This window comes from Balaenoptera borealis (genome assembly GCF_965194805.1).
Source record: "Balaenoptera borealis genome assembly, chromosome: 1".
Classification (NCBI taxonomy): Eukaryota; Metazoa; Chordata; class Mammalia; order Artiodactyla; family Balaenopteridae; genus Balaenoptera; species Balaenoptera borealis.
Genome location: NC_138860.1, coordinates 146,399,470 through 146,413,322, shown reverse-complemented (window position 1 = coordinate 146,413,322; position 13,853 = coordinate 146,399,470). Strand labels below are relative to the sequence as shown.

Genomic DNA, 13,853 nt, shown 5'->3' with positions numbered 1-13,853 from the left:
CCCATTAGCATCTGTGGGTGTAGTTCACTCAAATATTGGCAAGGAGGAGGTAGGTGATAACCAGGGCCTTTGGTTTTAGTTTCTGGTACCACTTCACTAGAAGAACAGGATAGAGAACATCAGCTGTGTAACTAACCAGGCCAGCACTGCTAATCCTCTCCTGGAAAGAGAAATAAAAAGGGACCTTTTACCTTATATTTTCTTTTGACTTGGTTTTCTTCATTTTATGTCTATCCTTTTCTTTCTTGAAGAACCTCTGCAGTCTTTTAAGTGCTTCTTTTCCATCTAAACTAAGAGGAATCAGAGGATATAAATAACATGGTGTTTGAGAGAGTACTGGGGATGGAAGCCTGCTGTAGTCAAAAGGATCAGAGACTTCAGTCTCATTTCTTCAACACACCCCACTCAAGGAAGAGCAGGAAAATGCCTTGTCAGCTTCTATGCTCTTCTTCTTTGTTTAGATGCTGATAGGAAGTAGCACACATCAGCTATGGATGGAATTACTATATTTCAATACAAACTTTCATCTACTCCAAATGGTTTCTATTTTAAAGAGTTTATGGAGCAAAGTCTTCCTTTTAGAGACGATGACTCAGGGACCCATAGTTTACAAACTATACTAGAAATACATTATAGAAATTCCTAGCTTCTGAAAGTCATGTCACTTATCTTTAATTTATGGAATGATAATACAATGATGATGGTACACTGACTGGTTGATGATTAAAATTTTTCCAAATATGCTCTTGATTGGGAGCAGGCGGGTAGGGAGAGGGAATGATACACTCACATCATCCCACCCAGCACGAATGCCCTCTTTTCCCTTCAACCCTCAAACTTCTTGCTTTTGACTACTGCTGTTTTCCTTTCCACAATGTGTGCCTAATAACTGAATTTGATTAATAATGCCCATTTGAACAAATACTGTCCTTGATAACACTGAATTATTAGATAATAAATTAAGCCCCAATCCCAGAGATAGCCTCATTAACTTTCAAAGATACAGGTAAATCATAACCATTGATTTCTTCCTGGAAAAGCAACTACAGAATTGAAGCATTTTATTGATATTTACTTCTCTTTTCTCACTTATTCCCTAACACAGTATCAAAGTCCTCTACTCTGGGAGATGCACATTTTCTCAAAAGATAAAGCAATGTGATCAAAATTATTAGATATGATTGTACACAATTACAAGTACCCTATTGATCACAATGTTTTATTACAATAGCTTATCTCCATTCTCTATGCATATGTTCCCTAACGATGGGGTGGGTAGGGATGGAGGTCATTTCTTAAACTTTGGTTTTCCTAGACTAACAGGAAATACCCTTAGCTATGAAGCCAAGAAAAAGAGAAACTCACTCTATCTTTGGGTAGTTGCTCTTTGTTTTGTAGACATCTTCATACATTTCTTCACTATTTTCTTTTGAAATTAAAAAAAAGTATTCATTATAATGGCAATAATTCAGATTCATATTTGATGCAAAATTATTGGATACCTACCAGGTGCTAGGTACTCTAATCTTTTGTTTGTGAAGTAGTTTTTATTGAAACATATGCACATGTTTTTACAAGCATGTGGTAAAAATAAATAACCTCTATAAAAGTACGTACAAACAAAAATTAATATTTGCTTCTACCCTGTTTTCAAGTCTGTCTGATTTAAGAAAGTTAATTTATTAACAGATTCCCACCTTCAACCCTTTTCATATTTTACATATAACAATCAGTCTACTAAACACCAGACATTGTGCTGAATGCTGGGGAAATAATGGAGACAACCAGACACATCTTGAACAATCTTCCCCCATCATAGCATGGCTTTCACCTAGTCCAACACATAAGCTTAAAATACACAGATATACTTTGAATCTACCCTGGCAATGGAGGATTTTCAAGTTCAGAACTTGATTCACAATGAGTTTAGGACAGTCACTTAAATTCTCTGTGCCTCAGTTTCCTTTTTTTAAAATGAGGGTACCGTGTTTAATAACCTCTAAGATTGTTTCTCCATCTAAAATTCTAATATTCTAAGAAGGACAAAACCAACCAGAGGAGCATTTCATTATCCCTCCTCTGTTAACCTTTCATTCATTCAACAAATATTTTTTGAATGTGTAACATGTGCCTGGCATTATGATAGGGGCTAGGGAGAATGGTTAGCATAGAGAAGGAAATCATCTAGGAGGGAAGAGGATTATTAATCAAAGAATCACATAAATATAGAATTACAACTGTTACAAGTGCTATGAAAAAGAGGGTCAAGGTACTATAAGACTGTATACCTAAGAGAATATTCCCTGGGGAATAATGATTGAGCTGAGATCAGAAGAAAGATTAAGAGTCACTTAGACAAAGGGGCACAGAGGAGTAAAGAACATTCCAGGAAGAGGGAGTAGAATATGCAAACACCCTGCAGTGGGAGCTTAGCAAGTCAGAGAAGCTAACAGGTCAGCATGACTGGATCTCAAAGATGAAGCCTGAGTATGTATGAAAAGAGGATGGAGGGGTAGGTAGGGGCATTCAAGTCCTCTATGCCATGTTAACGTCAATCTTAAAAGTATTGGGAATATACTACAAAGTTATAGTAGTCAAAACAGTATGGTACTGGCACAAAAACAGACATAGATCAATGGAACAGAATAAAAAGCCTAGAAACAAACACACATACTTATGGTTAATTAATCTATGACAAAGGAGGCAAGAATATACATGGAGAAAAGACAGTCTCTTCAATAAGTTGTGCTGGGAAAACTCCTAGAAGAAAACATAGGCAGGACATGCTTTGACATAAGTCTTAGCAATATTTTTTTTTTGGATCTGTCTCCTCAGGCAAGGAAACAAAAGCAAAAATAAACAAATGGGACCTAATCAAACTTAGAAGCTTTTGCACAGCAAAGGAAAACATTAACAAAACAAAAAGACAACTTACTGAATGGGAGAAGATATTTGCAAATGATATGTCTGAAAAGGGGTTAATATCCAAAATATATAACAAGCTCATACAACTCAATAGCAAAAAAACAAGCAACCTGATTAAGAAAATGAGCAAAGGCCTGAATAGACATCTTTTCAAAAAAGACCTGCAGATGGCAAACAGGCACAAGAAAAGATGCTCAGCAACACTAATCATCAGGGAAATGCAAATCAAAAGTGCAATGACATATCACCTCACATCTGTCAGAATGGCTATCATCAAAAAGATCACAAAAGGGGCACCTTCAAGTTGGTGGAGGAGTAAGACGTGTAGATCACCTTCCTCCCCACAAATACGTCAAAACTACATCTACATGTGGAACAACTCCTACAGAACACCTACTGAATGTTGGCAGAAGACCTCAGACTTCCCAAAAGGCAAGAAACTTCCCACGTACCGGGCCATGTGGCTGACAGGGTCTTGGTGCTCTAGCCAGGTGTCAGGTCGGAGCCTCTGAGGTGGGAGAGCCAAGTTCAGGTCATTGGTCCACCAGAGACCTCCCAGCCCCATGTAATATCAAACGGTGAAAGCTCTCCCAGAGATCTCCATCTCAATGCTAAGACCCAGTTCCACTCAACGACCAGCAATCTACAGTGCTGGACACCCTATGCCAAACAACTAGCAAGAAAGGAATACAACTCCACCCATTAGCACAGAGGCTGCCTAAAATCATAATAAATTCACAGACACTCCAAAACACACCACTGGACGTGGTCCTGCCCACCAGAAAGAAAAGATCCAGCCTCATCCAGCAGAACACAGGCACCATTCCCCTCCACCAGGAAGCTTACACAAACTACTGAACCAACCTTACCCACTGGGAGTAGACACCAAAAATGAACCTGCAGCCTGTGAATAGGAGACACCAAACACACTAAGTTAAGCAAAATGAGAAGACAGAGAAACACACAGCAGATGAAGGAGCAAGGTAAAAACCCACTAGACCAAACAAATGAAGAGGAAATAGGCGGCCTACCAGAAAAAGAATTCAGAGTAATGATAGTAAAGATGATCCAAAATATTGGAAATAGAATGGAGAAAATACAAGAAAGTTTTAACAAGGACCTAGAAGAACTAAAGAGCAAACAAACAATAATGAACACAATAAATGAAATAAAAAATTCTCTACAAGGAATCAATAGCAGAATAACTGAGGCAGAAGAATGGATAAATGACCTGGAAGATAAAATAGTGGAAATAACTACCACAGAACAGAATTAAGAAAAAAAGAATTAAAAGAATTGAGAACAATCTCAGAGACCTCTGGGACAACATTAAACACATGAACATTCAAATTATAGGGGTCCCAGAAGAAGAAGAGGCAAAAAAAGGGGCTGAGAAAATATTTGAAGAGATTATAGTTGAAAATTTCCCTAACATGAGAATGGAAATAGTCAATCAAGCCCAGGAAGCACAGAGAGCCCTACACAGGATAAATCCAAGGAGAAACACGCCAAGACACATATTAATCAAACTATCAAAAATTAAATACAAAGAAAAAATATTAAAAGCAGCAAGGGAAGCAAGAATTAACATACAAGGGAATCCCCATAAGGCTAACAGCTGCTCTTTCAGCAGAAACTCTGAAAGCTAGAAGGAAGTGGCAGGACATATTTAAGGTGATGAAAGGGAAAAACCTACAACCAAGATTACTCTACCCAGCAAGGATCTCATTCAGATCCGATGGAGAAATTAAAACCTTTACAGACAAGCAAAAGCTAAGAGAATTCAGCACCACCAAACCAGCTCTACAACAAATGCTAAAGGAACTTCTCTAGGCAGGAAACACAAGAGAAGAAAAAGACTTACAATAACAAACCCAAAACAATTAAGAGAATAGTAATAGGAACATACATATTGATAAATACCTTAAATGTAAATGGATTAAATGCTCCAACCAAAAGACACAGACTGGCTGAATGGATACAAAAACAAGACCCATATATATGCTGTCTACAAGAGACCCACTTCAGGCCTAGGGACACATACAGACTGAAAGTGAGGGGATGGAAAAAGATATTCCATGCAAATGGAAATCAAAAGAAAGCTGGAGTAGCAATTCTCATATCAGACAAAATAGACTTTAAAATAAAGACTATTACAAGAGACAAAGAAGGACACTACATAATGATCAAGGGATCAATCCAAGAAGAAGATACAATTATAAATATTTATGCACCCAACATAGGAACACCTCAATACATAAGGCAAATGCTAACAGCCATAAAAGGGGAAATTGACAGTAACACAATCATAGTACGGGATTTTAACACCTCACTTTCACCAATGGACAGATCATCTGAAATGAAAATAAATACGGAAACACAAGCTTTAAATGATACACTGAACAAGATGAACTTAATTGATATTTTTAGGACATTCCATCCAAAAACAGCAGATGACAATTTCTTCTCAAGTGCTCATGGAACATTCTCCAGGATAGATCATATCATGGGACACAAATCAAGCTTTGGTAAATTTAAGAAAATTGAAATTGTATCAAGTATCTTTTCCGACCACAATGCTATGAGACTAGATATCAATTACAGGAAAAAATCTGTAAAAATACAAACACATGGAGGCTAAACAATACACTACTAAATAACCAAGAGATCACTGAAGAAATCAGAGAGAAAATCAAAAAATACCTAGAGACAAATGACAATGAAAACACGACGACCCAAAACCTATGGGATGCAGCAAAAGCAGTTCTAAGAGGGAAGTTTATAGCAATACAAGCCTACCTCAAGAAACAAGAAACATCTCAAATAAACAACCTAACCTTACACCTAAAGCAATTAGAGAAAGAAGAAAAAAAAAAAACCCAAAGTTAGCAGAAGTAAAGAAATCATAAAGATCAGATCAGAAATAAATGAAAAAGAAATGAAGGAAACGATAGCAAAGATCAATAAAACTTAAAGCTGGTTCTTTGAGAAAATAAACAAAATTGATAAACCATTAGCCAGACTCATCAAGAAAAAAAGGGAGAAGACTCAAATCAATAGAATTAGAAATGAAAAAGGAGAAGTAAAAACTGACACTGCAGAAATACAAAGGATCAGGAGAGATTACTACAGGCAACTCTATGCCAGTAAAATGGACAACCTGGAAGAAATGGACAAATTCTTAGAAAAGCACAACCTTCCGAGACTGAACCAGGAAGAAATAGAAAATATAAACAGACCAATCACAGCACTGAAATTGAAACTGTGATTAAAAATCTTCCAACAAACAAAAGCCCAGGACCAGATAGCTTCACAGGCGAATTCTAGCAAACACTGAGAGAAGAGTTAACACCTACCCTTCTCAAACTCTTCCAAAATACAGCAGAAAGAGGAACACTCCCAAACTCATTCTACGAGGCCACCTTCAGCCTGATACCAAAATCAGACAAAGATGCCACAAAAAAAGAAAACTACAGGCCAATATCACTGATGAATATAGATGCAAAAATCCTCAGCAAAATACTAGCAAAGAGAATCCAACAGCACATTAAAAGGATCATACACCATGATCAAGTGGGGTTTATTCCAGGAATGCAAAGATATTTCAAATATGCAAATAAATCAATGTGGTAAACCATATTAACAAACTGAAGGAGAAAAACCATATGATCATCTAAATAGATGCAGAAAAAGCTTCTGACAAAATTCAACACCCATTTATGATAAAAAACCCTACAGAAACTAGGCATAGAAGGACCCTACCTCAACATAATAAAGGCCATATATGACAAACCCACAGCCAACATCATTCTCAATGGTGAAAAACTGAAACCATTTCCTCTAAGATCAGCAGCAAGACAAGGTTGCCCACTCTCACCACTATTATTCAACTTAGTTTTGGAATGTTAGCCACAGCAATCAGAGAAGAAAATGAAATAAAATGAATCCAAATCGGAAAAGAAGTAAAACTGTCACTGTTTGCAGATGACATGATACTATACATAGAGAATCCTAAAGACGCTACCAGAAAACTACTAGAGCTAATCAATGAATTTCTTAAAGTAGCAGGATACAAAATTCATGCACAGAAATCTCTTGCATTTCTATACACTAATGATGAAAAATCTGAAAGAGAAATTAAGGAAACACTCCCATTAACCATTGCAACAAAAAGAATAAAATACCTAGGAATAAACCAACCTGAAGAGACAAAAGACCTGTATGCAGAAAACTACAAGACACTGATGAAAGAAATTAAAGATGATACAAACAGATGGAGAGATATACCATGTTCTTGGACTGGAAGAATCAACATTGTAAAAATGACTCTAATAACCAAAGCAAACTACAGATTCAATGCAATCCCTATCAAACTACCAATGGCATTTTTCACAGAACCAGAACAAAAAATTTCACAATTTGTATGGAAACACAGAAGACCCCAAATAGCCAAAGCAATCTTGAGAAAGAAAAACGGAGCTGGAGGAATCAGGCTCCCTGACTTCAGACTATACTACAAAGCTATAGTAATCAAGACAGTATGGTACTTGCACAAAAACAGAAATATAGATCAGTGGAACAGGATAGAAAGCCCAGAGATAAACTCACACACATATGGTCACCTTACCTTCGATAAAGGAGGCAAGAATATACAATGGAGAAAAGACAGCCCCTTCAATAACTGGTGCTGGGAAAACTAGACAGCTACATATAAAAGAATGAAATTAGAACACTCCCTAACACCATACACAAAAATAAACTCAAAATGGATTAAAGACCTAAATGTAAGGCCAGACACTATAAAACTCTTAGAGGAAAACATAGGCAGAACACTCTGTGATGTAAATCACAGCAAGATCCTTTTTGACACCCCTCCTAGAGAAATGGAAATAAAAACAAAAATAAACAAACAGGACCTAATGAAACTTAAAAGCTTTTGCACAGCAAAGGAAACCATAAACAAGACAAAAAGGCAACCCTCACAATGGGAGAAAATATTTGCAAGTGAAGCAACTGACACAGGATTAACCTGCCAAATATACAAGCAGCTCATGCAGCTCAATATCAGAAAAACAAACAACCCAATCCAAAAATTGGTAGAAGACCTAAACAGACATTTCTCCAAAGAAGATATACAGATTGCCAACAAACACATGAAAGGATGCTCAACATCACTAATCATTAGAGAAATACAAATCAAAAGTACAACGAGGTATCACCTCACACTGGTCAGAATGGCCATCATCAAAAAATCTACTAACAATAAATGCTGGAGAGGGTGTGGAGAAAAGGGAAACTTCCTGCACTGCTGGTGGGAATGTAAATTGATACAACCACTATGGAGAACAGTATGGAGGTTCCTCAAAAGTCTAAAATTAGAACTACCATATGACCCAGCAATCCCACTACTGAGTATATACCCTGAGAAAACCATAATTCAAAAAGAGTCATGTACCAAAATGTTCACTGAAGCTCTATTTACAATAGCCAGGACATGGAAGCAACCTAAGTGTCCATCAACAGATGAATGGATAAAGAAGATGTAGCACATATATACAATGGAATATTACTCAGCCATAAAAAGAAATGAAATTGAGTTATTTGTAGTGAGATGGATAGACCTAGAGACTATCATACAGAGTGAAGTAAGTGAGAAAGAGAAAAACAAATACCGTATGCTAACACATATATATGGAATCTAAAAAAAAAAATTTAAAAAAGGTTCTGAAGAACCTAGGGGCAGGACAGGAATAAAGACACAGACGTAGAGTATGGAGTTGAGGACACAGGAAGTGGGAAGTGTAAGCTGGGATGAAGTGAGAGAGTGGCATGGAGATATATACACTACCAAATGTAAAATAGATAGCTAGTGGGAAGCAGCTGCATAGCGCAGGGAGATCAGCTCAGAGCTTTGTGTCCACCTAGAGGGGTGGGATAGGGAGGGTGGGAGGGAGATGCAAGAGGGAGGAGATATGGGGATATATTTATATGTATAGCTGATTCACTTTGTTATAAAGCAGAAACTAACACACCATTTTAAAGCAATTATACTCCAATAAAGATGGTAAAAAAAAAAAAAAAGATGACAAAAGATGTTGGTGAGGATGTGGAGGAAAGGGAACCCTCCTACACTGTTGGTGGGAAGGTAAATTGGTGCACCCACTATGGGAAACAGTATGGAGGTTCCTCAAATAATTAAAAATAGAACTGCCATATGATCCAGCAATTCCACTCCTGGGTGTCTATCTGAAGAAAATGAAAACATTAATTCAAAAAAGATGCACCCTAATGTTCATATTAGCATGATTTACAATGGCCAAGATATCGTAGCAACCTCAGTGCCCATTAACAGATGAATGGATAAAGAAGATGTAGTGTATCCACACACACACACAGGAATACTACTCGGCCATAAAAAAGAATGATATTTTGCCATTTGCAACAACATGGATGGACTTGGAGAGTGTTATGCTTAGTAAATAAGCCAGACATAGAAAGACAAAAACTGTACGTTTTCACTTACATGTGGAATCTAAAAGAGAAAAAGAAAAGAAAAATAAATGAATATAACAAAACAGACTCACAGATATAGAGAACAAATTGTTACCAGTGGGAACAAGTGTGGAGGAAGGGGCAAGGTGGGGTATGGGCAAGATGTGGAAGGGGATTAAGAGATACAGACTACTAGCTATAAAATAAATAAGATACAAAGATACGATGTACAGCACAGGGATTATGACCAATATTTTATAATAACTTTAAGTGGACTATAATGTATAAAAATATAAAATCACTATGTTGTCCATCTGAAACTAATGTTGTAAATAAACTATACTTCAATGTTTAAAAAAACTATTGAGAATCCATGCAAGTGTTTTAAGTAAAACACATTCCTATCTTCAGACTTGGAATGTGAAGAGATCAGGAAGAAAGCAATTTCACATCAAAGATCCTTTCTTGCCACAAAAGACCCATTACCAGCATCTTCACCTTCATGATTCTAAATGCATTTATTCACACATACCTTGAACCACTTCATGACCCCACCCAAATGGCATTAATAAAAATATGTAAATAAAAGATACCTTACTACTAATCTGCCACAGAAACTCTTAGCAATTCCTATTGACAGTTTCAAATGTTATCTTAAACTTACCATTATCTGAGACAAATGAGTTAGAGAAATCTGACTTTGCTCTGTGGGGAGAAAAGATACAAAGACCGTTGACCTGCTGTATTGTACTTTTAAAGTCTCATCACATTCATCTCGCTGAAGGGCTGGCACGTATTTACCTCTCTTTCTGGGGGTACTCAACATCATCATACGTCTCGGAAATGGAATTTGGCTTAAAGGCTCCTTGGCCTGGGGTTTCTTTAGTCATCTCCAAGGCCTTCACATATCCCCCTGTAAGGAAAACAGAGAACACCCTGAGAACATCTCACCAGCTGCTCTCATAAATGCATTCACACAGGGCACTGGCAATGGAGACAATAATAGGAAAAGGCAGATTAAATATGGTAACACTGGATTATAACCTGGATATGTATGATCCTTTGGCAAACCACTTCACCTTGCTGAGCCTCAGTTATGATTCTCTCAAGTTGGGATAATGATAGTAAGCCCTACTCTTGGATGATTATGGCAAGGATTAATGCATATTTATGAAGGGTGCTAATTACCCAGTAAACCAGTGATTCCTCCCCCTTCTTGGATGTTTCTTCCTCTAAGCCCTGACCTCAAATGTTGAAGTCTACCAGGGCGCAGCCCTGGGGCATCGCTCCCTACATTTAGATGACTTTATCCAATTTGTGGCATTTTTTCTTAAAGTAAAATTTCTTAGACAAGTTGATTGAGCACATGCCAACATTTATTATGCATTAGTGATGGAATCAGCCAAATAGTGTGCCAGGTTAAAAAATGCCTAGGGATTGTTTGCACAAGTAGCTACCCTGTTACATGCAAGAGCTGGTTTATTTCACAGAGCTGTAAACTTGTCATAACCTTAAAACTGTCACCTTTTTATCAGTTGGTATAGGTTAATATTTACAGTATGGGTGATTCAGAACCATTTGCAGACATGAACTATTAATCAGAAATAAGTAATATATCTGAGAAATAACAAGCACATTGACTTTTTTTAAATAATAAGCCATTTATTTATTTATTTATTTATTTATTTATTTATTTATTTATTTATTTATTTATTTATATTTATTTTTGGCTGTGTTGGGTCTTCGTTTCTGTGCGAGGGCTTTCTCTAGTTGCGGCAAGCAGGGGCCACTCTTCATCGTGGTGCGCGGGCCTCTCACTGTCGCGGCCTCTCTTGTTGCGGAGCACAGGCTCCAGATGCGCAGGCTCAGCAGTTGTGGCGCACGGGCCCAGTTGCTCCGCGGCATGTGGGATCTTCCCAGACCAGGGCTCGAACCCGTGTCCCCTGCATTGGCAGGCAGATTCTCAACCGCTGCGCCACCAGGGAAGCCCAGCACATTGACTTTTATCTATTTTTTTTTTACATCTTTATTGGAGTATAGTTGCTTTGCAATGGTGTGTTAGTTTCTGCTTTATAACAAAGTGAATCAGCTATACATATGCATATATCCCCATATCTCCTCCCTCTTGTGTCTCCCTCCCACCCTCCCTATCCCACCCCTCTAGGTGGTCACAAAGTACAGAGCTGATCTCCCTTCGCTATGTGGCTGCTTCCCACTAGCTATCTATTTTACATTTGGTAGTGTATTTATGTCCATGCCACTCTCTCACTTCGTCCCAGCTTACTCTTCCTCCTCCCCGTGTCCTCAAATCCATTCTCTAGGTCTGTGTCTTTATTCCTGTCCTGCCCCTAGGTTCTTCAGAACCTTTTTTTTTTTCAGATTCCATATATATGTGTTAGCATACGGTATTTGTTTTTATCTTTCTGACTTACTTCACTCTGTATGACAGTCTCTAGGTCCATCCACCTCACTAGAAATAACTCAATTTCGTTTCCTTTTATGGCTGAGTAATATTCCATTGTATATATGTGCCACATCTTCTTTATCCATTCATCTGTTGATGGACACTTAGGTTGCTTCCATGTCCTGGCTATTGTAAATAGAGCTTCAGTGAACATTTTGGTACATGACTCTTTTTGAATTATGGTTTTCTCAGGGTATATGCCCAGTAGTGGGATTCCTGGGTCGTATGGTAGTTCTAATTTTAGACTTTTGAGGAACCTCCATACTGTTCTCCATAGCGGTTGTATCAATTTACATTCCCATCAACAGTGCAAGAGGGTTTCCTTTTCTCCACACCCTCTCCAGCATTTATTGTTAGTAGATTTTTTGATGATGGCCATTCTGACCAGTGTGAGGTGATACCTCGTTGTACTTTTGATTTGCATTTCTCTAATGATTAGTGATGTTGAGCATCCTTTCATGTGTTTGTTGGCAATCTGTATATCTTCTTTGGAGAAATGTCTGTTTAGGTCTTCTACCAATTTTTGGATTGGGTTGTTTGTGCTTTTGATATTGAGCTGCATGAGCTGCTTGTATATTTGGCAGGTTAATCCTGTGTCAGTTGCTTCGCTTGCAAATATTTTCTCCCATTGTGAGGGTTGCCTTTTTGTCTTGTTTATGGTTTCCTTTGTTGTGCAAAAGCTTTTAAGTTTCATTAGGTCCTGTTTGTTTATTTTTGTTTTTATTTCCATTTCTCTAGGAGGGGGGTCAAAAAGGATCTCGCTGTGATTTATGTCATAGAGTGTTTTGCCTATGTTTTCCTCTAAGAGTTTTATAGTGTCTGGCCTTACATTTAGGTCTTTAATCCATTTTGAGTTTATTTTTGTGTATGGTATCAGGGAGTGTTCTAATTTCATTCTTTTATATGTAGCTGTCTAGTTTTCCCAGCACCAGTTATTGAAGGGGCTGTCTTTTCTCCATTGTATATTCTTGCCTCCTTTATTGAAGGTAAGGTGACCATATGTGTGTGAGTTTATCTCTGGGCTTTCTATCCTGTTCCACTGATCTATATTTCTGTTTTTGTGCAAGTACCATACTGTCTTGATTACTATAGCTTTGTAGTATAGTCTGAAGTCAGGGAGCCTGATTCCTCCAGCTCCGTTTTTCTTTCTCAAGATTGCTTTGGCTATTTGGGGTCTTCTGTGTTTCCATACAAATTGTGAAATTTTTTGTTCTGGTTCTGTAAAAAATGCCATTGGTAGTTTGATAGGGATTGCATTGAATCTGTAGTTTGCTTTGGTTATTAGAGTCATTTTTACAATGTTGATTCTTCCAGTCCAAGAACATGGTATATCTCTCCATCTGTTGGTATCATCTTTAATTTCTTTCATCAGTGTCTTGTAGTTTTCTGCATACAGGTCTTTTGTCTCTTCAGGTAGGTTTATTCCTAGGTATTTTATTCTTTTTGTTGCAATGGTTAATGGGAGTGTTTCCTTAATTTCTCTTTCAGATTTTTCATCATTAGTGTATAGGAATGCAAGAGAATTAATGCAAGTGCATGAATTTTGTATCCTGCTACTTTAACAAATTCATTGATTAGCTCTAGTAGTTTTCTGGTAGCGTCTTTAGGATTCTCTATGTATAGTATCATGTCATCTGCAAACAGTGACAGTTTTACTTCTTTTCCGATTTGGATTCATTTTATTTCTTTTTCTTCTCTGATTGCTGTGGCTAAAACTTCCAAGACTATGCTGAATTATAGTGGTGAGAGTGGACAACCTTGTCTTGTTCCTGATCTTAGAGGAAATGTTTTCAGTTTTTCACCATTGAGGATGATGTTGGCTGTGGGTTTGTCATATACGGCCTTTATTATGTTGAGGTAGGGTCCCTCTATGCCTAGTTTCTGTAGGGTTTTTATCATAAATGGGTGTTGAATTTTGTCAAAAGGTTTTTCTGCATCTATTGAAATGATCATACGGTTTTTCTCCTTCAAT

At 37.5% G+C, this 13,853-nt stretch overlaps 1 protein-coding gene across 4 annotated transcripts in view; it reads right to left on the bottom strand.

The window, feature by feature from the left end:
- FYB2 (FYN binding protein 2) overlaps positions 1–13,853 on the bottom strand; it is a 137,963-nt gene that overhangs the window by 24,284 nt on the left and 99,826 nt on the right. For all 4 annotated transcript variants that reach the window (XM_082357306.1, XM_082357308.1, XM_082357307.1 and 1 more), the window contains exons 10-13: positions 10,219–10,330; positions 10,082–10,122; positions 1,366–1,426; positions 192–290 (exon numbers count right to left, since the gene is read on the bottom strand). In XM_082357306.1, coding sequence (XP_082213432.1) covers positions 192–290; positions 1,366–1,426; positions 10,082–10,122; positions 10,219–10,330 — 313 coding nt within the window. The remainder of the gene's footprint in view (positions 1–191; positions 291–1,365; positions 1,427–10,081; positions 10,123–10,218; positions 10,331–13,853) is intronic.